This window comes from Amblyraja radiata, chromosome 4, assembly GCF_010909765.2.
Source record: "Amblyraja radiata isolate CabotCenter1 chromosome 4, sAmbRad1.1.pri, whole genome shotgun sequence".
Lineage (NCBI taxonomy): Eukaryota > Metazoa > Chordata > Chondrichthyes > Rajiformes > Rajidae > Amblyraja > Amblyraja radiata.
The window spans coordinates 47,890,168-47,914,832 of record NC_045959.1 but is presented as its reverse complement, the minus strand read 5'-3'; the positions used below and the strand labels follow the sequence as shown (position 1 = coordinate 47,914,832).

At 43.7% G+C, this 24,665-nt stretch overlaps 1 protein-coding gene across 10 annotated transcripts in view; it reads left to right on the top strand.

Moving 5' to 3' along the window:
- Positions 1-24,665, top strand: part of sulf1 (sulfatase 1) — a 379,294-nt gene that overhangs the window by 260,374 nt on the left and 94,255 nt on the right. For all 10 annotated transcript variants that reach the window (XM_033019348.1, XM_033019349.1, XM_033019347.1 and 7 more), the window contains 2 exons: positions 836-1,075; positions 18,329-18,480. In XM_033019348.1, the coding sequence (XP_032875239.1) occupies positions 836-1,075; positions 18,329-18,480 (392 nt within the window). The remainder of the gene's footprint in view (positions 1-835; positions 1,076-18,328; positions 18,481-24,665) is intronic.

Here is a 24,665-nt window from a genome sequence, read left to right as displayed (position 1 = left end):
AGATGGCAAAACAGTCTGAAGTTGCTGCTAAAGTCTGAATGTCTTTCAAATTTACACAGAACCATGGGTGATTCTGAAAAGACTTAGTTTACTTTTCACATCATTCTTTCTTATTACGTTAAAGATTCCCAGAGTGACTGTTTATTCATAAAGAAATGCCACACACAACGAACAGGGCCAGATTGGAGGCTCATGTTTTACAATGAATCTAAATTCAAAGGGATTACTTTGTATTCGCAGAACCACATACCTAACAGTGAAATTCGCCTATGTTCCTATTTCTAGCAAAATTGTTCGTATTGGCAGGAATTCCTCGCTGGTGAGACAAAATTGAGTCAAATTGTTTTTTTGAAGATGTATTTCATATTAAATATCATGGAATATGTTCATACAATGCCTTTGGTTCATATTGATTTTGACATATTCGCTGGTTACCTCAATTACTTCATTGTTCTTAACATCATTAAAAACAGATTATCGAACTGCTCATTTGGGGAGTTTGGTCTGCATTAATTCCCTGTCACATTTCAAACTTAACAACATAAACTAGCTCAGAAATACTCATACCATCAGTCCGAAGTAGGGTCACGACTCGAAATGTCGCCTATCCATGTCGTCCAGAGATACTGCTGGACGCACTGAGTTACTCCAGCTGATTGTGCTTTACTCACAAAATTGTTGATTGGTGGTAAAGTGCTGTGGAAAATAATGAGGTCACAACACTGGTCTTTCCTTTTTTTCCTTCTGAATATTTATTTTTCACTACCAATTTAACTGGTGAGTGATGTGTAACATTTGGATCTTGCTGTTTTAACAAACTGCTGCACTTTTTTAGGTTCATTGCAGGTGATGAATAAAACCAGGCGGCTTATGGAGCAAGGGGGTGCTCATTTCACCAACGCCTTTGTGACAACTCCAATGTGCTGTCCTTCTCGCTCTTCAATGCTAACAGGAAAATATGTTCACAACCACAATACTTACACAAACAATGAGAATTGCTCCTCACCTTCATGGCAAGCAATGCATGAACCACGGACATTTGCAGTGTACCTGAACAACACAGGCTACCGAACAGGTTTGTAAAATCTTCTGTTTTGTGTTAGATGGGATAATGTATTTTACTGCATTGATCATTTAACTAAATAAAGAAAGTAGAATTTATAATATGTGAACTATTTGATTATGGGCTGCATGTTAAAGATTAAAATCCAGCATCCAAGTCCTATGCTCATACTAAATTCAAGTGCTGCAAAGTAAGTACTAGATAATTTCAAAACTGTAACTGATCTTTAACTGCATGTAGTTTTGCTTCCTTGCATTTACTTATTTTGTTTTTATATTCTCATTGTCAAATGAAAAATGAGGCATTATTATTTTCAGATCTAAAAAAAATATTTATTTATGGTTTCTGTTATCAATGTTTAACATATGTTTTCTTTTGGGGGGAAATGGAACATTTTTAATTATGTGCATCAATGAAAGTTAATAGTTTCTCAGTTGCCGTGTGTTTCGTATTCTGTGCCTCAAGCCTTTCATGAGCAGGAGCTGATCTAAGACACCATTTAAAGATTTATCCCGTTCACTTTTATTGAGCCCGAGAAGAACTGAGCAATATGCCTTGTGTGATGTCTTTGTAATGTAATATATGTAATATGTATATTGTGTAATATATAATGGAAATGCCAGTGCCCCTTGAGGCCAAAAGCAGAAGCTGGCAAATGTACCTGTGCCTCGTGACTGAGGTCAAGTGACCTTCAAGATAAATAGCAGTCATTGCAGATTAAACATATCTTACTCGGTGGCGGACGTGTTTTCTTTGTGCTAGTCACAACAGGGCCTTACCTGGTCTCAAACATTACATGGTGTCAAAGTAAAAGAAGAAAAAAAAAAATTTAATAATATAGAGGGAATCAAGCCTCAAGCCTCCATGCAAGAGAAGAAAAAGAAAGGTCGGAACAGGAAGAAGCGAGGAAAACAAGTGAGGAAATAAGTGTCACTGAAGAGCGAAGCTGGAAGCTAGAGGCCTAACCAGCTGGAAACTTACCTGAAACATTTTCCAGGGCTGTGCAGCCGCCACCGACTTCGTGTGAGTTCCTGGGCCGTGTAGCACTCGGCCAGGCCCAGTAGCCGCCACCGACGAAACTGAGTCAGCCCGGCCGGGAGAAAAGTCAGCCCGGTCGTGAGAGAAAGCCGGTCACGAGAGCAGCGGACCGGCAGAGTGAAAAAAAAAGCCCGGCCGCGAGAGAAGCGGACCGGTCGAGGAAAAAGCCCGGAAGAGAGGGTCCGACAGCAAGAGACAGACGCGGACCAGGCCCCGCGAGAGAAACGAGGCACAGCGCTTACCCAGCCCCGAAGGCGGGTCGCGGTCTCGACGAGCAGAGCAGCAGTGCCTGGCAGCAACCAGGTGAGCCGCAGAGCCAGCGATGAGCAGAGCAGCAGGACACAGTCCCGACAGGCGGGGCAGCGGGAGTCGACTGGGCAGTGAGCCAGCGGAGGCAACAGCAACGGCTGAGCCAGAGGCCAGCAGCAAAGGTACTGGTGGGGACAGCTCGAGAGGTCGAGGATGTACCAGAGTCCACAGGCCGGAGCGGTGGAATCCTTCACAATAAAAGCACTGTTGAATGAAATGCATGTTCTTTCTGTGAAAGTTCAAACATTTGTAAACAATGATTTTTCTAAAGCTATTTTCTATTATAACAATGCTGTTGAAATGCTACCTGCTACAGAACTGTGTTTTCTTATCCTGGAGAAGTCAGTGTTTTGTCTGTACAGGAGATTTGTGTTTTCTTATCTTGGGGTAATCAGTGTTTTGTCTGTACAAGTGATTGCCGCAGTTTGTTTTATGTTCTCTCTCTTTGGTTTTTTTTGTTTGAAGGGAGAGTAAGGTCAGGATAGAGACGTCTGATCCAGGATAGAGCCCTGTAGCCCAGGATAGAGCCCTGTAGCCCAGGATAGAGCCCTGTAGCCCAGGATAGAGCCCTGTAGCCCAGGATAGAGCCCTGTAGCCCAGGATAGAGTCCTGTAGCCCAGGATAGAGTCCTGTAGCCCAGGATAGAGTCCTGTAGCCCAGGATAGAGCCCTGTAGCCCAGGATAGAGTCCTGTGGCCCAGGATAGAGCCCTGTGGCCCAGGATAGAGCCCTGTAGCCCAGGATAGAGCCCTGTAGCCCAGGATAGAGCCCTGTAGCCCAGGATAGAGTCCTGTAGCCCAGGATAGAGCCCTGTAGCCCAGGATAGAGTCCTGTGGCCCAGGATAGAGCCCTGTGGCCCAGGATAGAGCCCTGTAGCCCAGGATAGAGCCCTGTAGCCCAGGATAGAGCCCTGTAGCCCAGGATAGAGCCCTGTAGCCCAGGATAGAGCCCTGTAGCCCAGGATAGAGCCCTGTAGCCCAGGATAGAGCCCTGTAGCCCAGGATAGAGCCCTGTAGCCCAGGATAGAGCCCTGTAGCCCAGGATAGAGTCCTGTGGCCCAGGATAGAGCCCTGTAGCCCAGGATAGAGCCCTTTGGCCCAGGATAGAGCCCTGTAGCCCAGGATAGAGTCCTGTAGCCCAGGATAGAGCCCTGTAGCCCAGGATAGAGCCCTGTAGCCCAGGATAGAGCCCTGTGGCCCAGGATAGAGCCCTGTGGCCCAGGATAGAGCCCTGTGGCCCAGGATAGAGCCCTGTAGCCCAGGATAGAGTCCTGTAGCCCAGGATAGAGCCCTGTAGCCCAGGATAGAGCCCTGTAGCCCAGGATAGAGCCCTGTAGCCCAGGATAGAGCCCTGTGGCCCAGGATAGAGCCCTGTAGCCCAGGATAGAGCCCTGTAGCCCAGGATAGAGCCCTGTAGCCCAGGATAGAGCCCTGTAGCCCAGGATAGAGCCCTGTAGCCCAGGATAGAGCCCTGTGGCCCAGGATAGAGCCCTGTGGCCCAGGATAGAGCCCTGTGGCCCAGGATAGAGCCCTGTAGCCCAGGATAGAGCCCTGTAGCCCAGGATAGAGCCCTGTAGCCCAGGATAGAGCCCTGTAGCCCAGGATAGAGACCTGTAGCCCAGGAATACGCCTGTGTACCCCTGTGTAGCACGTGAAAGACCCCTGTGTAGCCGTGGATGGACCACCTGTAGGCCAGGACGCCCAATGGGTTGGGCGTCGGCTACCTGGACAGAGGAGCCAGTCTCCCAGAAGCCAGAAGTAATCTCCCAGAAGGGTCTTTACGAGTGTGAGAAACCTAGACAGAGGAGCCAGTCTCCCAGAGGTGAGAAATCTGAACAGAGGAGCCAGTTGCCCAGAAGCCAGAAGTAGTCTCACAGAAGGGCAAGTTCCCAGAAGACACGATGCGCCGAGATGCAGCGAGAGGTAGGAGCCAGTCTCCCAGTCGCAGCAAAACGCAACGAGACAGGCCCTTTGTTTCTATAGTTTGAGGTTAAAGTGGACAGTAGGGGGGAGATGTGATATCTTTAAAGTGATGGGAGAGATGTGATGTCTTTGGAATGTACTATATGTAACATATGTAAGTTAATATATAATGGAAATGCCAGTGCCCCTTGAGGCCAAAAGCAGAAGCTGGCAAATGTACCTTAACCTTGTGAGTGAGGTCAAGTGACCTTCAAGATAAATAGCAGTCATTGCAGATTAAACATATCTTACTCGGTGGGGGACGTGTTTTCTTTGTGCTAGTCACAACAGGGCCTCAACCTGGTCTCAAACATTACATGGTGTCAAAGTAAAAGAAGAACAATTTGAGCACAAGGTCTTCTATAATAGAGTTCTAGCTTCCTGCTATGCTTTAAGATCGAATGAAATATTATTTTCACAAATTATTTTAGTTCTAATTTGTTAAATCATTATTATCTGAAACTGCCCATACCTTCACGATTGTTTGATTTTTAATCAAGGTAAGCTTGCACTAACATACTGAGAAAGGGAATCACAAAATTGGTATGTATGTCAGAGCCATTCTTATCTCTTTTAGATCTCACTTCAAACTTCAAACAGTGGACCTTCAATCTGAACCCGCACTTAGTTAAAGATACCCGGAAACTTTACTAAAATGGAATTGAGCATATTAATAATCTGCAGTTATATGACATATTTCTATATTTGAGCACAAGGTCTTCTATAATAGAGTTACTTGAAAAGAAACTCATGCAACATCAATTTGTCAAAATGAGAAATGCAGCAATATTGAAATTGAAATTGTTACTCCATTAATTTTGTTTCTTGCTTCCTTAATTTTCAAGGATGATTCATAGAAATTTAGGGTTGCAAGAACTCTCAGACGGTAACAATAAAGAGAGAGAGTCAACCCATAACCATATAACCATATAACAATTACAGCACGGAAACAGGCCATCTCGACCCTTCTAGTCCGTGCCGAACACGTATTCTCCCCTAGTCCCATATACCTGCGCTCAGACCATAACCCTCCATTCCTTTCCCGTCCATATAACTATCCAATTTATTTTTAAATGATAAAAACAAACCTGCCTCCACTACCTTCCCTGGAAGCTCAGTCCACACAGCCACCACTCTCTGAGTAAAGAAGTTCCCCCTCATGTTACCCCTAAACTTCTGTCCCTTAATTCTCAAGTCATGTCCCCTTGTTTGAATCTTCCCTACTCTCAGTGGGAAAAGCTTATCCACGTCAACTCTGTCTATCCCTCTCATCATTTTAAAGACCTTTATCAAGTCCCCCCTTAACCTTCTGCGCTCCAAAGAATAAAGCCCTAACTTGTTCAACCTTTCTCTGTAACTTAATTGCTGAAACCCAGGCAACATTCTAGTAAATCTCCTCTGTACTCTCTCTATTTTGTTGACATCCTTCCTATAATTAGGCGACCAAAATTGTACCCCATACTCCAGAATTGGCCTCACCAATGCCTTGTACAATTTTAACATTACATCCCAACTTCTATACTCAATGCTCTGATTTATAAAGGCCAGCACACCAAAAGCTTTCTTTACCACCCTATCTACATGAGATTCCACTTTCAGGGAACTGTGCACAGTTATTCCCAGATCCCTCTGTTCACCTGCATTCTTCAATTCCCTACCATTTACCATGTACGTCCTATTTTGATTTGTCCTGCCAAGATGTAGCACCTCACACTTATCAGCATTAAACTCCATCTGCCATCTTTCAGTCCACTCTTCCAACTGGCATAAATCTCTCTGTAGACTTTGAAAATCTACTTCATTATCCACAACCCCACCTATCTTAGTATAATCTGCATACTTACTAATCCAATTTACCACACCATCATCCAGATCATTGATGTACATGACAAACAACAGTGGACCCAACACAGATCCCTGTGGCACCCCACTAGTCACTGGCCTCCAACCTGACAAACAACCATCCACCATTACTCTCTGGCATCTCCCATTCAGCCACTGTTGAATCCATCTTGCTACTCCACCATTAATACCCAACCATTGAACCTTCTTAACCAACCTTCCATGAGGAACCTTGTCAAAGGCCTTACTGAAGTCCATATATACAACATCCACTGCTTTACCCTCATCAATTTCCCGAGTAACCTCTTCAAAAAATTCAAGAAGATTAGTCAAACATGACCTTCCAAGCACAAATCCATGTTGACTGTTCCTAATCAGACCCTGTTTATCCAGATGCTTATATATATTATCTCTAAGTATCCTTTCCATTAATTTGCCCACCACTGACGTCAAACTAACAGGTCTATAATTGCTAGGTTTACTCTTAGACACCTTTTTAAACAATGGAACAACATGCGCAGTACGCCAATCCTCCGAAACTATTCCCGTTTCTAATGACATTTGAAATATTTCTGTGATAGCCCCTGCTATTTCTACACTAACTTCCCTCAATGTCCTAGGGAATATCCTGTCCGGACCTGGAGACTTATCCACTTTTATATTTCTCAAAAGTGTCAGTACTTCCTCTTCTTTGAATCTCATAGTTTCCATAGCTACTCTACTTGTTTCCCTTACCTCACATAATTCAATATCCTTCTCCTTGGTGAATACCGAAGAAAAGAAATTGTTCAATATCTCCCCATAGATCATGCAGAATAGATAAGTACATCAGTTATCGGGACTACACTCCCTCCTACATTGCCTCTTGTAAACACCATCCCCTACTCTCAATTTCTCTGTCACCGCCGCATCTGCACCCAAAATGAGGCTCCCCTTTCCAAGACATCTGAGGTGTCCTCTTTCTTTAGTAACCATGGTTCTCCTCCCCCTGCACTAACAGATGGATCCCTCATCCGCATCACCTCTGTGTCCTGTGTTTCTGCTCACACCCCCCTTTCTCGCAGACAGAACACGGAAAGACTTCCCCTTATACCCCACCAGCCTCCGCATCTAACACATCATCCTCTGTGACATTTCTGTCACCTCAAAGTTTTCAAAGGTCTTTTATTATCATGTGCACCAGTTAAGACTCAGTGATATGCAAATTACCATACACCCATACCAAAAACAGCAACAAGACACACAACTACATCATCCTCTGTGACATTTCTGTCACCTCAAAGTTTTCAAAGGTCTTTTATTATCATGTGCACCAGTTAAGACCACCAGTTGGAAGAGTGGGCTGAAATATGGCAGATGGAGTTTAATGCTGATAAGTGTGAGGTGCTACATCTTGGCAGGACAAATCAAAATAGGACGTACATGGTAAATGGTAGGGAATTGAAGAATGTAGGTGAACAGAGGGATCTGGGAATAACTGTGCACAGTTCCCTGAAAGTGGAATCTCATGTAGATAGGGTGGTAAAGAAAGCTTTTGGTGTGCTGGCCTTTATAAATCAGAGCATTGAGTATAGAAGTTGGGATGTAATGTTAAAATTGTACAAGGCATTGGTGAGGCCAATTCTGGAGTATGGGGTACAATTTTGGTCGCCTAATTATAGGAAGGATGTCAACAAAATAGAGAGAGTACAGAGGAGATTTACTAGAATGTTGCCTGGGTTTCAGCAACTAAGTTACAGAGAAAGGTTGAACAAGTTAGGGCTTTATTCTTTGGAGCGCAGAAGGTTAAGGGGGGACTTGATAGAGGTTTTTTAAATGATGAGAGGGATAGACAGAGTTGACGTGGAAAAGCTTTTCCCACTGAGAGTAGGGAAGATTCAAACAAGGGGACATGACTTGAGAATTAAGGGACTGAAGTTTAGGGGTAACATGAGGGGGAACTTCTTTACTCAGAGAGTGGTAGCTGTGTGGAATGAGCTTCCAGTGAAGGTGGTGGAGGCAGGTTAGTTTTTATCATTTAAAAATAAATTGGATAGTTATATGGATGGGAAAGGAATGGAGGGTTATGGTTTGAGCGCAGGTATATGGGACTAGGGGAGATTATGTGTTCGGCACGGACTAGAAGGGTCGAGATGGCCTGTTTCCGTGCTGTAATTGTTATATGGTTATATTATATGGTTACATAAAAGTTAACATAAACATCCACCACAGCAGATTTCCCTCATTCCTCACTGCGATGGAAGGCAATAAAGTCCAAGCTTCTTCCTCTTTATTCCTCCAACATGATCCCACCACTTGTCACATTTTCCCATATCCACCCTTGTCCGCCTTCTGCAGACTCCTTGGTTCACTCATCCTTTTCCCGCCCAAATGACTCCCTCCCCGGGTATTTGCCCTGTATTGCCTGTCCCTATCCCTCCTCCCTCACCTCCATCCAGGTACCCCGGCAATCCTTCCAGGTGAGACAGAGGTTCACATGCACCTTGTCTAACCTAACCTACAGCATTCAGTGTTCCCGATGTGGCCTCCTGTACATTGGCGAGACCATGTGTAGACCCGTGACTGTTTCGCCGAACATTTGCGCTCAGTTCACCTAGGCCCACTGGATCTTCCAGTGGCTAACCATTTTAACTCCTCTTCCCATTCCCATACTGACCTTTCTGTCCTGGGCCGCCGTCATTGCCAGACGAAGACCACACACAAACTGGAGAACAGCACTTGATATAAACATCTGTAATCTCTAATTTTAGGTAACCTCTAACAACATCTCCCCTCCCCCCCCCCTTCTTCCCTTACTCCTACCTTCCTTTCCCTCTCTCACTCTCCTGTGCCCCAACTGGACTCACACTTGTTTCTCCCCTCCCCCTCCCCTTCCACCTACATTGCTTCCTCTAGCTTCACAATTCACAAATCTTCATTCCATTTGTCACATCTTTTGTCTTTTCATTTCCTGCATTTACCCATCCATTTGCCTATCAAAACCCCCTATCACCAGTATCCACCTGTTACCTACCAGGCTTTGGCCCGTCTTCTCCTCTCTTTCAGCTTTATCCCCCCCCCCCCCCAACAATCAGACAAACATCACCTACCCAAGTCCTCCAGTGATGCAGCCTGATCCACTGAGTTACTCCAGCGCTGTGCATCTTTTTAAAAACAACAAGCATTGCCTTCATTGCCTTCAATGGTGCAGCCTTTGATTATCTGAGCAAAATAGTGTTAGAGGATCGTAACTTCAAACCTGACACAAAGCATGTGTTTGACCAGGTAGCAGTCATTCCTCTAAATATGGTAATGCACACTACTCAGATATGGATCACCAAAAACTGTTAGCTGAATGCATTATATTGGCAGTTAGGGTTAGCCCTAGAGTCAGTCACATCTCTGGATAGAAGGAACGGGTGACGTTTTGGATCGAGACCTTTCTTCATACTTAGCCTGAAGAAGGGTCTCGACCCGAAAAGTCACCCATTCCTTCTATCCAGAGATGCTGCCTGTCCCGCCGAGTTACTCCAGCATTTTTGGTCTAACGTCGATGTAAACCAGCATCTGCACTACACCTAGTGTCAGTGCATTGAATTACTGATGTCAGCATCAACTCCCAGGCCTACATTCCCAGCATCGAGCCCATAATTATACCTAATCATCTCTGATGGACGGGCCGCTTTGTTCTCATGCCCAACATTAGATTTGGGAAACAGACACTCCATTCTGATGTTTGTCACAGCAAGAGACTGTCAGGTGTAAAGGGAAAGAATTTATGGATGTCCTCAAAGACTGCTTGAAAAAAGTGGAACATCCCTTCATACTTGCAGAAATCCCTGTTGCAAGACAAGGATGGCATCGGGAAGCTAAATAATGGAGGCGGTCTATCTTCCTTCCAACTTACCCACCTCAGAAGCCACGGGAACTGGAGAGGAAGCAAGTCATGGTAAACCCAAGGGACTGCTGAAGAAGAAGGAGGCAGCGGGATGAATTGGGTGCAAAGCATAACAGTGGTTGGCATAAAGAATTAATATTGGTGGTATTAGCAGTAAAGTTAATAGAGCTTTGGGATTTAAACAAAGAAACATTTACCAGGCGGCATTGTAAATGAAGCAATTAGCATACGGCACACTGATTAGAGCTCATTTAGCATGCACTAGCCCAGATGGCACTCTGTGAACGGCAGTCCAAATAAATTAACTTGACAACATACAAAGAAGATGCATTGTCAAGGAATACTCGGCTGACAGTAGTGTCAGTAAAATTCAGCAAAACCTGATGGGAACCAGCTGAAAGAAGGCAATACATAATAGCTGAATCTGTACAATATTCCAAATGTTCACATCAACCAAACCTATTGGCAACATCATAATTGCTACAAAGGAGTTAATGTTTTCCTGTTCAATGATCTAGTGATTCGATGATGCTTTTCTTATGACACAATCATAACAAAAAATATTGTGCGTCCAATATGCCAGGCAGTGTGTCCAGTCTAATTTAATGTGGAAATTTGACTTCCAGCATATTGGTGAAGATATCAGAAGAGGGGTCAGTTGGCATCAGCTGAAACCGGTTGAATGTCCTTTTGTTTTACATTAATGTCTATTTGGTGAAACTGATTGAGTGGTTTTCATGAACATAAAAGTTATCTCGCTGGGCTGGTGTAAATACCTGAATTGTACCTTCCACTGCTAGCATCTTTCCCTGTGCTAAGAGCTCTTGATCTTTTTCTGGTGCCTCCAGCCCTCACCTGAAGACAATGAACCAAACAGGGTCATCAATGGTGTTTCTCATCTATTTTGCCCAGGGTCCAGTAATTAATTGAACATCTATTTGCAGATTGCTTTACTAATAAAGACATGGGTAAATCATTTCCCAACAGGGTTCACAAGAGCTGGAATCATGGTTGTTTTTTTTACCCTAATCCGCAGCCTTTCAGTTGAACCAAAGAGCTCCTAGCACAATCTCAGCTAATGCAAAAATGTAGAGAGGACTGATAAGATAGACAAGATCTTGACAAGTTTAGATAGGAGGAGGAGTGGGACACTATTCCATTAGATTTAACAGATACAGATTCAAAGTACAGGTGTCAGAGGTTATTGGGAGAAGGCAGGAGAATGGAATTAGGAGAGAGATATAGATCAGCCATGATTGAATGGTGAAATAGACATGATGGGCTGAATGGCCTATTTCTACACCTATCACTTATGACCTTATGAGCTCACTTAAAGTGATGGGCAAAATATTTTGGGACTTGAGAGACAATTGGGACGGGATATGAGACATTTTAAATGTAAAAATAGCTTATGATCTAGTCCTGGTTGCTGTTAGGCAAGGTGGAAACAGAATCAATCAGGAATTGAAACTTGGAATTGAAAAGACAGGAAGAATCATTTGCAGAGTTATTAGGAAATAGTGAAGGACTGATTAGATTTCTTCATAGAAAGCAGTTGTGTTATGTGATAAGTGGCTTTCTATACTGTAACTCTTCTATCATTCTAGATTTATTATTTGTATTACATTGTAGGTAACATTAAAACAGCAACGCGCTCTCCAATCCAATGGCCAGAGACAACTTCACCTGTGGGAGCTGTGGGGGGTATGGGAGAGGGGTCTGTCTGTCAAGGAAAGGCCTAGTCAGACACAGCAGGGAATGCAACCACAGATGAAACATTCTCTTCTCCAAGCAGAAAAATGTCAAAACCCCACCATCATCGCTCACAGATGGACGGATGCTACTAACTAAATGATACACCGAAGATAGACACAAAATGCAGGAGTAACTCAGCGGGTCAGGCAGCATCTCTGGAGAGAAGGAATGGGTGGATGTTTCGGATCTGAAGAAGGGTCTCGACCCAAAACGTCACCCATTCCTTCTCTCCAGAGATGCTGCTTGTCCCGCTGAGTTACTTCAGCTTTTTGTGCCTTTCATTCATAACCGCTTTAACTCTATTTGATTATTAAAGATGTTATAGATGTTATAGCAGTGCATTTGGAAAGCAGTAACATGATCGGTCAAGGTCAGCATGGATTTATGAAGGGAAAATCATGCTTGACTAATTTTCTGGAATTATTTGAGGATGCAACAAGTAAAATGGATAAGGGAGAGACAGTGGATGTGATGTATCTGGACTTTCAAAACACCTTTGACAAGTTCCCACACAAGAGATTAGTGTGAAAAATTAGAGCACATGGTCTTGGGGGTAGAGTATTGACATGGACAGAGAATATATTGGCAGACAGGAAACAAAGAGTAGGAATTAATGAGTCCTTTTCAGAATGGCAGGCAGTGAGTAGTGGGGTGTCACAAGGCTCGGTGCTGGGACTCCAGTTATTTACAATATATATTAACGATTTAGACAACAGAATTAAATGTAACATCTCCAAGTTTGTGGATAATACAAAGCTGGGTCGCAGTGTGAGTTGCGAGGAGAATGCTATGAGGCAGGTTGGGTGAGTGGGCAGATGCATGTCAGATGCAGTATAATGTCAATAAATGTAAGGTTATTCACTTTGGTGAAAAGAACAAGAAGGTAGAATATTATCTTAATGGTGTCATATTAGGAAAAGGGGAGGTGCAACGAGACCTGGGTGCCTTTGTACATCAGTCACTGAAAGTAAGCATGCAGGTACAACAGGCAGTGAAGAAAGCAAATGGCATGTTGGTCTTCATAGCAAGAGGATTTGAGTATTGGAGCAAGGAGGTCCTACTGCAGCTGTACAGGGCCCTTATGAGACCACACCTGGAGTATTGTGTGCAATTTTGGTCTCCTAATTTGAGGAAGGACATTCTTGCTATTGAGTTTAGAGTAAGTTCACCAGGTTAATTCCCGGGGTGGCGGAAATGACATATGATGAAAGAATGCGTCCAATGGGCTTGTATTCACTGGAATTTAGGATGAGAAACATAAAATTCTTAAGGGATTCGACAAGATAAATACAGGAAAAATGTTCCTCATATTGTGGGGAGTCCAGAACCAGGGGTCACAGTTTAAGAATAATGGGTAGGCCATTTAGGACTGAGATGAGGAAAACCTTTATCACCCAGAGTTGTGAATCTGTGGAATTCTCTGCCACAGAAGGCAATGGAGACCAATTCACTGCATGTTTTGAAGAGAGAGTCAGATTTAGCTCTTAGGGTTAAAGGAATCAAGGAATATAGGGAAATAGCAGGAACGGGGTACTGATTTTGGATGATCAGCCATGATCATATTGAATGGTGGTGCTGGCTCAAAGGGCCGAATGGCCTACTCCTGCACCTATTTTCTATGTTTCTATTCTATTTTGCATCTTATAGCATATCGATGTGCAAGTACCTTTAGGAACATTGTTGCAGGTCTAACTCTTGATACATTGTTCTTCCTGCCACTGCTCTTTAGTTACTGCGATCAATATGGTGTCTCTATTTCTATGCTCTCAGCAACACCAAGAAACTAAGACACTACACATCCAAACTGGAAATTCGATTTCCCTGTTTTCTATCATTTTGCTTTCTAATCACCATTCACATCTGAGGCTGTCTTCGACCACTGCCTCTACCTCAACCTCTGTTCCTCTGTTCCTGCCTCCCATACATTCCTCTGTCCCACCAAAATCTCATATCTGTCATCCTGGTTGTCTCCCAGGAATTATCCTCAGCTTATTCTCTCAAGTGCAAGGAATGCAATGTGGCAATAACTGCTACATTGTTGGTTTAGCCATCTGCCGCCAGATATGATTTGATTGCATCTGCCTTGGCCACACACTACTCATTTCTGCTCTAATGTCAGGAGTGAAACAATACCTTGGAACAATGCCCCAGCTCACAGTATTGATTAAACTACAAAAGTGTGTCCTTGGCTGCGGAGGATGTTGAGAATTCCTGACAATATGGAAGGCATCATATAATTCTCTATTTTCTTGTTAATCAGACTATGTCTGTCCCTCATACAAAAACAGATAATGCTAGCAACATTTAATAAGTCGGGCTATGTCTACTTTGCTCATCTGTCTGGTTGCCTGTGTCTATCTCCATCTGTCTCCACTTGTCTCCATTTCTCTCAATTAGGCGACGTGACTGGCTGGCTGTACAAGTCTCTGTGTCTGCACCTGCCTCTAGCCAATCCCTCCGATCATACCACCAACCAACACAATGCAATGCAAGCGCCATTCACTGACTCCCTGCACCTTGGCTTCTCTCTGTTACATCGTATTGAACACCACACAAGCATCAACCAATCTCACATGTGTACACATCCACGTGCTATTGTGTCAGAAAACTAAACTAATGTGCAGGAAAGGATTGCAAATGCTGGTTTAAACCGAAGATAGACACAAAAAGCTGGAGTAACTCAGCTGGGCAGGCAGCATTTCTGGAGAGAAGGAATGGGTGATGTTTCGGGTCGAGACCTTTTTTCGACAATTCGGGTCGAGGCCCTTCTTCTGGGTCTCGACCCGAAACATCACCCATTCCTTCTCTCCAGAGATGCTGCCTGTCCCGCTAAGTTCCTCCAGATTTTTGCGTCTATCCACATGCTATTGTTAAGAATAAGGGGAAGGCCATTTAGAACAGAGATGAGGAAAAGCCTTTTTCACCGAGAGAGTTGTGAATCTGTGGAATTCTCTGCCTCAGAAGGCAGTGGAGGACAATTCTCTGGATGCTCTCAAGAGAGAGTTACATAGAGCTCTTAAAGATAGCGGAGTCAGGGGATATGGGGAGAAGGCAGGAATGGTGTACTGATTGTGGTTGATCAGCCATGATCACAGTGAATGGTGGTGCTGGCTTGAAGGGCCGAATGGCCTACTCCTGCACCTATTGTCCTATTTGTATATACTGTGCTACTTTGGTAGTTGAGGCTGGGACTATCCCAACGTTTAAAAAACAATTAGAAAGGTACATAGATAGGACAAGTTTGGAGGGATATACATGCGCAGGCAGGTGGGACATGTTGGCCGGTGTGGGCAAGTTGGGCCAAAGGGCTGTTTCCACATTGTATCTGTCTATGACTATGACTCCAAGAAAGGCTGGTGAGCAGCTGCTAGGTCTCAATGGAGGAGACTACTGAGAGAGGAAAACCTCAAGCATGGCTAGATCTGCAATCCCTGTTTCAGGGTACATCACATGAGGGACACTGGTCCAGCCTGACAGGCTCCCAGGCAACAGAGACAGCAGTTGATACTTGTGGGAATAAAATGATGGGATTAAAAGAAGGCAGCATAGTCCTGCTCCACAGAATCCCTGTCAGTCCCCTCCAGGATGGCACATCAGCAATGCTGGTAATCAGATTCCAGAATACTTTTGTAATTCAATGAAACTCGCTTATAATAATTTACTGCATACTCATTCGTATATGAATCTCTGGAACCAATCTTTTTTCATTTAAACAGTAGGTGAAATCAAACTGCTTATTTGCATAATTACTTTTGATAATTGCATTCAATCACCTCTCTGCTACTTCTAGCTGGCATTAGTTCAGTCTGTATCGTTCTGAAAGGGTTAATAACCTCAGTAAAACAATGCAAATAGGATACTAAAGGACATGAAAATAGTGTGAAAGGAAATTACATTCCAATAATGGTTTATTTAAACGTGTCATGATCTGAAGATCGTTTTGGCCTGAGATCACTATGTTCTGAGAATGTTATGTACCATCTGGCTGCAGTATAGTGCAGCAAATTTGGCTGAATACAGGGTAAAATAGTTCACTGAGACGTCATCTCCTCCACCACTGGTGCATCACGGTTACTTTTGCAAAATGCTCTGCTGTAACCTACTGTGGCTTCTTCAAAAGCATCTTCTAAAGCCACGACCTCTGGCGTTAGAAGGATGAGAGCACCACTGACTCCAAGTTTCCCGAGTTCATAAGATCATAAGGAATAGGAGTAGAATTAGGCCCATCGTGTTTATGCCGCCATTCAATCTTGGCTGATCTATCTCTCCCTCCAAACCCCATTCTCCTGCCTTCTCCCCATAACCTCTGACATCTGTGTTGCCTAGAGTTGCACACTAACCTGACTTCACAATAACCCGCCATTCCATTATTGTTGAAACTAAATCTGAGAGCACCATACTAAACAACATGGTGAGAGCACCTTCACCACAGGGAAATACAAGCGTTTATCAACTTCTCAAGCAGTATTAAGGATGCGTAATACAATAGATGTTGGCTTTGCAGCAAAGCCAGCAGCTTCTGAGTGAACAAAATGTGATAATGAAGTAACTATAATTTATCATCAATTCTGAGTGGTGATTTATCTAGCCGTTACCTAGATCTTCGTGTGCTCATATCATTGATCTTATTGTTATTTTTAGTATTTAAATGTCAGTGGTTTCATTAAACTACATTTACAGTTTAGTTTAGAGATACATGGTGGGAATAGGCCCTTTGGTCCACCAGGTCCACTCTGACCATTGATCACCCGTGCACTAGTTCTGTGTTTTCCCAGTTTCGCTTCGTACACACTTGGGGCAACGTTGACAGAAGCCAATTAACTGACAAACCTGCATGTCTATAATGTGGGAAGAAGCCAGAGCACCCAGAGAAAACCCGTGTGCTCACAGGGAGAACGTACAAACTCCCGCAGAAGGCACCCGTAATCTGGATCGAACCCAGGTCTCTGGCACCATGAGGTGGCATCTCTAATGTTGCACCACTGTTGCTACTATGGCTTCGGGAAGAAAATTTGTTTGCACTTGTTCTACAATAGATGAAGTAAAATTTGGTGTTCTGAGGCAATATATTCAATAAGGATGCCTGAGGCTTTGGACTTGCTCTCAATAGAAATACGTCTTAATGAAGATTTCCTCAGCGCTGTGAGAAATAGATAAACAGAGGAGAATACTCTTCTGACTGTATTGTGACTTAGACATGAGATTTCATGCATTAATTTTAAACAAGCTCTTTATATTTTGTTATGTGGTTTCATCATCCACAATTCTTTACCTACAGTCTGTGTGATAATTCTTCCAGTGAGAGGTTGGTCTGAAGGACCTTGTGAGGAAGGATGGCCTAATGACTATGTGATGTTTACTGTGGATTTATTGGTTTTGTTTAGTTATTATTGTGATTTTTTTTTCTTGTCTTTAAAACCATGGATACAAATGGGAATGGATTGGAAATTGGATGGCGGTGAAAACACCAACTCTCAGTATCCTCCTTAGGTCCATGGAGCACCAGAGAACCAGACAGTTAGTGCTGTTGCTACACAGTTCCTGCAGTCCGTGTTCAGTCCTGACCGTTGACACTGACGGTTTCCCTCTGACCAGGGCCGGATTTACCTATAAGCTAGACAAGCTTAAGCTTAGGGCCCCGAGGTCTAGGGGGGCCTCCGGCCAAGGCAGGACACCTACCGTTCAACTCTGGGCGGGCACCCCTCTCTATCTCTCTCTCTCTCTCTCTCTCCCCATCTCCCCCCGCTATCCGTGTCCGGGCCGCCGGGTTCCACTCGCTCCTCATCCGCCGGCACGGCAGGCCGCCTTGCACATGCGCATTGCTGCGGCTTGCACGTCCTCCCCCCTGCACATGCGCACAACCACGGCCAGCACATCATCGGCCGCCCTGCGCATGCGCACTGCCACGGCAACTGGTCGGCGCGGGGCACTTTCTCCCTCGCTTTGAATTGTGGGAGATTTGCCCGCCATGGCTGTCCGGTCGCTGCCTCGCCACCAGCGCTAAAAACCAACGCGGAGGGGGCCTCACAAGTGGAACAGCTTAGGGCCTCTCTTCATCTAAATCCGGCCCTGCCTCTGACCATATGGGTTCTCCCTGGTTGCTTCAATATCCTCCTGCATTCCAAAGACATGTCAGTTGATGACTGATCTGCTTCTGTACATTGACCTCGAGTGGGTTGGCTATAGGAGAATTGAAGGGAATGGGTGGTCACTTGAGAGAAGAGATCACAGGGAAATTAGGAGGGGAATGGTATTGATGGGATTGCTCTGTGAGCCGTCACTATTTCAATGGGCCAAATGGCCTCCTTCTGTTTTGTAAGAAAATATGAACAGTGTCAAACAGCACTGACAGATGCTAACATCGGGGTGAGTTGTGTCCTAGTCTCTATAAAAGTGAAAAGCCTAGTACTATTTCACAGGTTGTTTAATTCAGTTTTAATCCAAATGCTATATATTGACTGATCCCCACTTTAATCTCATCTAGCTTTCTTTGGGAAATATCTCAATGAATACAATGGCAGTTACATCCCACCAGGATGGCGAGAATGGGTTGGACTTATTAAGAATTCTCGCTTTTATAATTACACGCTGAGTCGGAATGGCTTTAAGGAGAAGCATGGATTTGATTATTCCAAGGTATGTAATTCATTTTGTTTGTAAGTGTGACTTTTATTCTTAATTTTCATTACTAATTTGAAGGTAGGTGTCCCCATCATTCAAAGCAGTCTCAGATTCCCAAGGCATATACAGTAGGTATGTTGCAAAGCCTACCTGAAGCGTCTTTGAAAATCTGCCGCTGCGGGTGTGCGCGATTTTGGCGCCGTTTAGAGGGGGCGGGTTTAAAACGCGATTTTCTCTAGGCTGTTCAAATCGAAGATGTTCAGCCTAGTTAATTATTAACGAAAAATCGCTGAAAGACCCCGTCGCAAAAGCTATTACTAGTTTTAAAGGCCTCGTATAATAGTTATAGTAGTTTAAAAATCAATCTCTAAACCCGCGACCGCCAGCAACCGCAGGGTCTCATAAAGCAAATAACTGAAGGTCGGCTGTATATTTTTACATTAAAAAGGGCTACTAAAGATCCCTTTATACAAAGTTTAATATTGCGAGCAGCTCATTTTGGGCCCATTATATCCCGCAGTATTTTTCTCGGCATTTGGGGGCACAAATCTACCGCAATGTGAACGTTCTAAACCAGCGCGTTCCACAGGGACCCACTGGAAAGCTGATTTAAATGGGCATTTATTTACAGCAATTGAACACTAAATTCCTTCCATTTGGTCTATAAATTAATGTAAATGAGATTTAAAAACCATGTTTTATTGTGAATTATTTGTGAATATTATTTGGACATTTAGGCTATTTAAAAATGTTAATCATTTATTAAGAAATGGATAGATGTTTAGATCTAGTAATTGAAGTCTGAAATTAGCTACAATTAGGTAACTAACTAATTATATGCTTTAATTTCAGGTCATCCAAGTAAGATTATTTTATATTTGTTTCAGAATGCTTCAATCTATGATAACTGAACATTTCATTCAGTTCTCTTAATTTTTAAGAAAGTTATGGGCTTTTGACTGTTCACGATCACAGCTTTTTTGTTATATCCATAGAAAATCAATAGGGAACAAGATGCTCATTTCCCAGTATGAAAATGGCCATAACTTTTTAAATACTTGAGATATGAAAGTGAATTAGGTGTCAAATTAAACTTATTGTTATGCTTTATCTGATGGGATAAATTGCAGACTTGATTTTTTAAATCTCAAAATTTTGTAACATTGCTATATACAGTACATGGATGACTTGAAATCTCTGGTTGGAAAAGACAGATTCAGTAAAAATTGTCATGCAGTATGAAACAAAACATGTCATGCAGTCTTCTTTAAGCTGAATTGCAAACTATGTTTTAACAGGATTGCCCTTTTAGAAAGCGATCAGTCTAATTCAAAACACGTTGTTGGCTTTGCCTCAGATTTTTTATGCACATTGGTCTGTACTATGGTAATATCTGAAACAAGTGCTTTTTTTCATTGTTTGCATTGCCCCTGTATTGCTCAGCATGAAATCTACAACAACAACTACATGTACGCATATTGCTTGATGCTTTTTTCATTTAATTGTAAGGAAAATGTCTCCAGACAAGGAGTATGGTGTAAGAATAATGAAAGTACTGTATCTGGCGCAATGTGCTCTTAAGCAATCACTTTCGGTGAGCAACATAAGTGTTAGCCAAGGTGACCTGCTTACTTCAGAAATGTTTACTGAGGCAAATCAGACATCCCATTTGTATTCAGTGCATTTCCATAGAAATCACCTTAGGAAGTGCATAAGGTTTGTTGTGTTATTTTTATCCCTTTCATCTCATTATGCCTAAGATTCGATTCCATCTATATGTTCCATTGGTAATTGCCAATAAGCTCTGCGGTTAGAATTAAAAAAAAAGGGGAAGTGCAGTTGCTGGTTAATACACAAAAAAGACACTAAGTGCCAGAGTAACTCAGCAGGTCAGGCAAAAACTCTGGGGAACATGGATCGGTGATGTTTTGGGTCAAGACCCTACTTCAGACTGATTGTGGGGGAGGGGGTGAATAAAGCTGGAAAAGGAGGAGATAGGTTAAAATGCGGTAGGTAGCAGGTGGGCATAGGCGAGGTTTGGAGGGGGGGGGGGGTGTGGGGTGGTGGTGATAGGCACATGGTTGGGAGATAAAAGCAGAAAGTGTGAGACAGGAGTGAAGAGTTGTGGGATGCCAGAGTAGCCATTGGTGTGGGGTGGGGGGGTGGAGAAGTAGGCGAGTCCAGGTGGGGTGCATGGAAAGTAAATGGAAGGGGAAGGGGGGAAGGGGGGGAGGCGGGGATTTAAGGTGGGTTGGTTAGATGTTACCTCGAATTGCAGAATTCTTTCAGTTGGGTTGTAAGCTATTGAGTGCTTTACAAAGGAGATTAATACTGGCCTTTCCTAATTCATACTTTCAATCATGGATTCAGTGCTTAGTTTTCACATTGTGAAGTGCTACTAATTATAACATGAACTGATTTCAAATAATGGGCCACTTTTTCCAGAAATTGTTTTCGGAAAATATTGACATAGAAATTCCTTTAGCCGTTTTTTTAATACAGTAAATAATGAAAGGGAATGATCCTAACACAAAAAAAAGCACCAGCCTGAACATTGCAAGAAATGTTACTAGTTTAGTCTGCATATTCAGGACGAGCTGCTGGTGGTATCTGCCTTGTTAGTATAGGCAACTTGTCCAATGAAAACATGAAACTTTAACGTTGCCTGTCCATGCCCTCCAAAGATGCCGCCTGACCCGTTACTGCAGCACTCAGTGTTTATTTAAAACTTTGGACTAAAATGATTTTATGTCAGCACTCTATGTTCTTGTGGAGAAACCTCTGCCACTTCAAAGAATATGCACCAACACGGTTGGCTGAGTGCTCAACCCCTTTGAGCCTCTGTGTTAAAAATGAATACTGATCTTATGGAAAATACATCATCGCTTCTATTTGCAGTTTCAGCTAAGAGATATAGACCATAGTAGTTTAGATTGACACAAAATGCCGGAGCAGTTCAGACTGCTAAACCGTTTCCAACCAGTTGCTAAACGCTTTAATGCCCCTGTCCCACTTAGGAAACCTGAACGGAAACATCTGGAGACTTTGCGCCAAGGTTTCCGTGAGGTTCCCAGAGGTTGCAGGTGGTTGCCGGAGGTTGCAGGTAGTGGAAGCAGGCAGGGAGACTGACAAAAACGTCCAGGAACCTCCGGGAACCGCACGGAAAAATTGGGTGGGTCACAAAGTCTCCAGAGGTTTCTGTTCAGGTTTCCTAAGTGGGATAGGGACAGAACTCCCCCTCTCATTCCCACACTGACCTTTCTGTCCTGGGTCATCCCGAAATGTCACCTATTCCGTTTTCTCCAGAGATGCTGCCTGACCCGCTGAGTTACTCCAGCATTTTGTGTCTATCTTCAGTGTAAACTAGCATTTGTAGTTCCTTCCTACACATAATAGTTTAGATTCAAAGATCAATGTTAATCGGGGATCACAAATGTCTTTGTACTGGACAGGAGGGTTAGCTTGGTGACGTTTCGGGTCGAGACCCTTCTTCAGTCTTCTGAAGAAGGGTCTTGACCTGAAACGTCACCAATTCCTTCGCTCCATAGATGCTGCCTCACCCGCTGAGTTTCTCCAGCATCTTTTGTCTACCTACAATTTTTCCTTCTTAAACAGGAGGGATAGCTTAACAGCAGCACCAGCTAGCTGGAGGGTGAGACCTACAGTCTCTACTGCGGATGATTTATATGTGAACTTTAAGGCAAAGGCAGGTGAGGATGTTTGGTGGGAGGTCAGTGCATACGGTTACATGTAATGGTTCAAAGCAGGATAGACTAAAACGCCTACTCTTGTTGTGGTCCTACTCAGTAAGGAATGAATTGGTCAGTTCCTAATGAATGGGCAGGTTAGCTGTAGGTACATTGCTGCTGGTATTTCCAGAGCAACACAGCACTGTGTTGTTGCAAGTATTCGAATACAATAGATCCTGGGACTCAGAATTAAAACAGAAAATGTGGAAATGCTATCTGGTCAGGTAGCACCTGTGGAGAGTGAAACAGAATTAGCTGCTTCAATCCATAAGCTTTTATCAGAATTCAAGTCAAAATCAAACCAGGGCAGGACCTTGACAGTGAATAGTAGGGGAATGTTGTAGAGCAGAATAATCCAGGAGCACAAGTGCAGTGTTCCTTGAACATGGCATTGCAGGTAGATAGGGAGGTGAAGATGGTTTTTGGCATACTAGCCTTCATCAATCGTATAATTGTTCTTGTCTTTGGTGGTAGAGATTGTGTGTTTGAACGTTATCAGAGCAGCAGCAAAAATGGAGGGAATGATTGATTAGTTTTTATTATCAGGTGCCAGACAACCAGGTTGCCTTGATGCTAGATGCTGAGTTACCGAGTGTTACACTGATCCAAGCCAGGGGGAGTCTTCCATCAGTCTCCCAGATTTGCCTTGTGCAATGACATTGGGAGTGTGGCAGGTGGCAGGTCACTTGCCACAAGATATTTACCCTCTGACCTGCTCTGCGACCACAGTATGTATCTGATAGGTCTAATTACATTTCTGGTCAGTGTTGGCTCCCAGCATGATACTGATGTGTTATTCAGTGACAGCAATGTCATATAATGGCAAAGGTAGGCGCTTACTTTCTGCTGTTGCAGGGAATTATTGCCTCAGAGCCATGTGGCATGGATGTTACATGCCATTTGCCAGTCTGAATGTTAGCTAGGTCTTGCTGCATGCTGGCATAGGTTATTTTATTTCCTGACGAGTTAGAGCAAACTGCCTCTGGAAGATCTGTTGTGGGTATTATCTACTGAGTATGCCTCTTCCTGCTCTCTCTGTTTTCTCTGCTGTTTCCTCTCATCCTGAAGCCCTGTGGGCAGCGCTGGCTGACTAGTTATGATTGTTAAAATCTGTCTGATTGAAGTGGATAGTGCCCAGAGCCAGCAAAGATGACTTAAAAGTTGGGAGTTGAGTTTAATAGCTTGAAAACAGATGAAAAAAATACTTTGAAGTTAATCAGTATCCTAACAGGGGGACCTAGCAGCTATTGTATTCTATTTAGTGGAACTGCACCATTAATAGTGTGGCTGAATGTTCTTCCTACCTAGCAGTGCCACAAATTGGTCAGTCACAAGTTGGGGAACACCTACAGCCACCAATCTTCAACAAGTTCTACTAGACTGCCTGTAACTGAAATCATATGTATGATATGAAAACAGAAGAATCCTAGAAAAACCTAGTAGGTCAGGCAGCATCCATGAAAAGAGAAAGAGTTAATTTTGCAGATCCAGAGCATGGATCAGAATTGAATATGAGTGAAATTCCAAAGACGTGTGGGTTTGTTGGTTAATTGGCCTCTGTAAATTGTCCCTTGTGTATAGGAGTGAACTGGTGTACAGATGATCATTGGTTGGAGCGGACTTGGTGGCCTTAAGGGCCTTTTTCCATGCTGTTTCTCTAAACTAAACGAAAACTAAACTAATGTGCAGGAAAGAACTGCAGATGCTGGTTTAAATCGAAGATAGACACAAAATGCTGGCGTAACTCAGCGGGACAGGCAGCATCTCTGGAGAGAAGGAATGGGTGATGTTTTGGGTCGAGACCCTTCTTCAGCATATGTGCAGGGGAGATCAAGTTTAAGTCAAGGTTTCAAGGGCAATTTATTGTCACATGTACCAATTAAAGAACAGTGAAATTCGAATTACCATACAGCTATACAAAAAAAAAAAACTACATAAAAGTTAACATAAACATCCACCACAGCGCATTCCCCACGTTCCTCACTGTGATGGAAGGCAATAAGGTCCAATCTCCTTCCTCTTTATTCTCCCGCGGTCGGGGCAGTCGAACCATCCGCAGTCGGGGCATTCGAAGCTCCCGCAGCCAGCGGTTGAAGCTCCTGCGCTGGGGTGATCGAAACTCCCGCATCGGGGCGATCGAAACTCCTGCGTCGGGGTGGTCGAAACACCTGTGGCTTGGAGTCCCCGATGTCGGTCTCTAACCAGAACCGTGGGCTCCGCGATGTTAAATCCCGCAGACACCCACGGTTGGAGCCCTAATGTTGACCCCTGACAGAGATCGTGAACTCCGTCATGGTAAGTCCGCAGACCCCCACGATGGAGCTCCCGGTCGATCACCAGCAAAGGCTGCCAACTCCACAATGATCGGAAGGAGATACGATATGGAAAAAAAAAATCGCATCTCCGTCAAGATAAGAGATTAGAAAAAGTTTACCCCAACTCTCCCCCTCC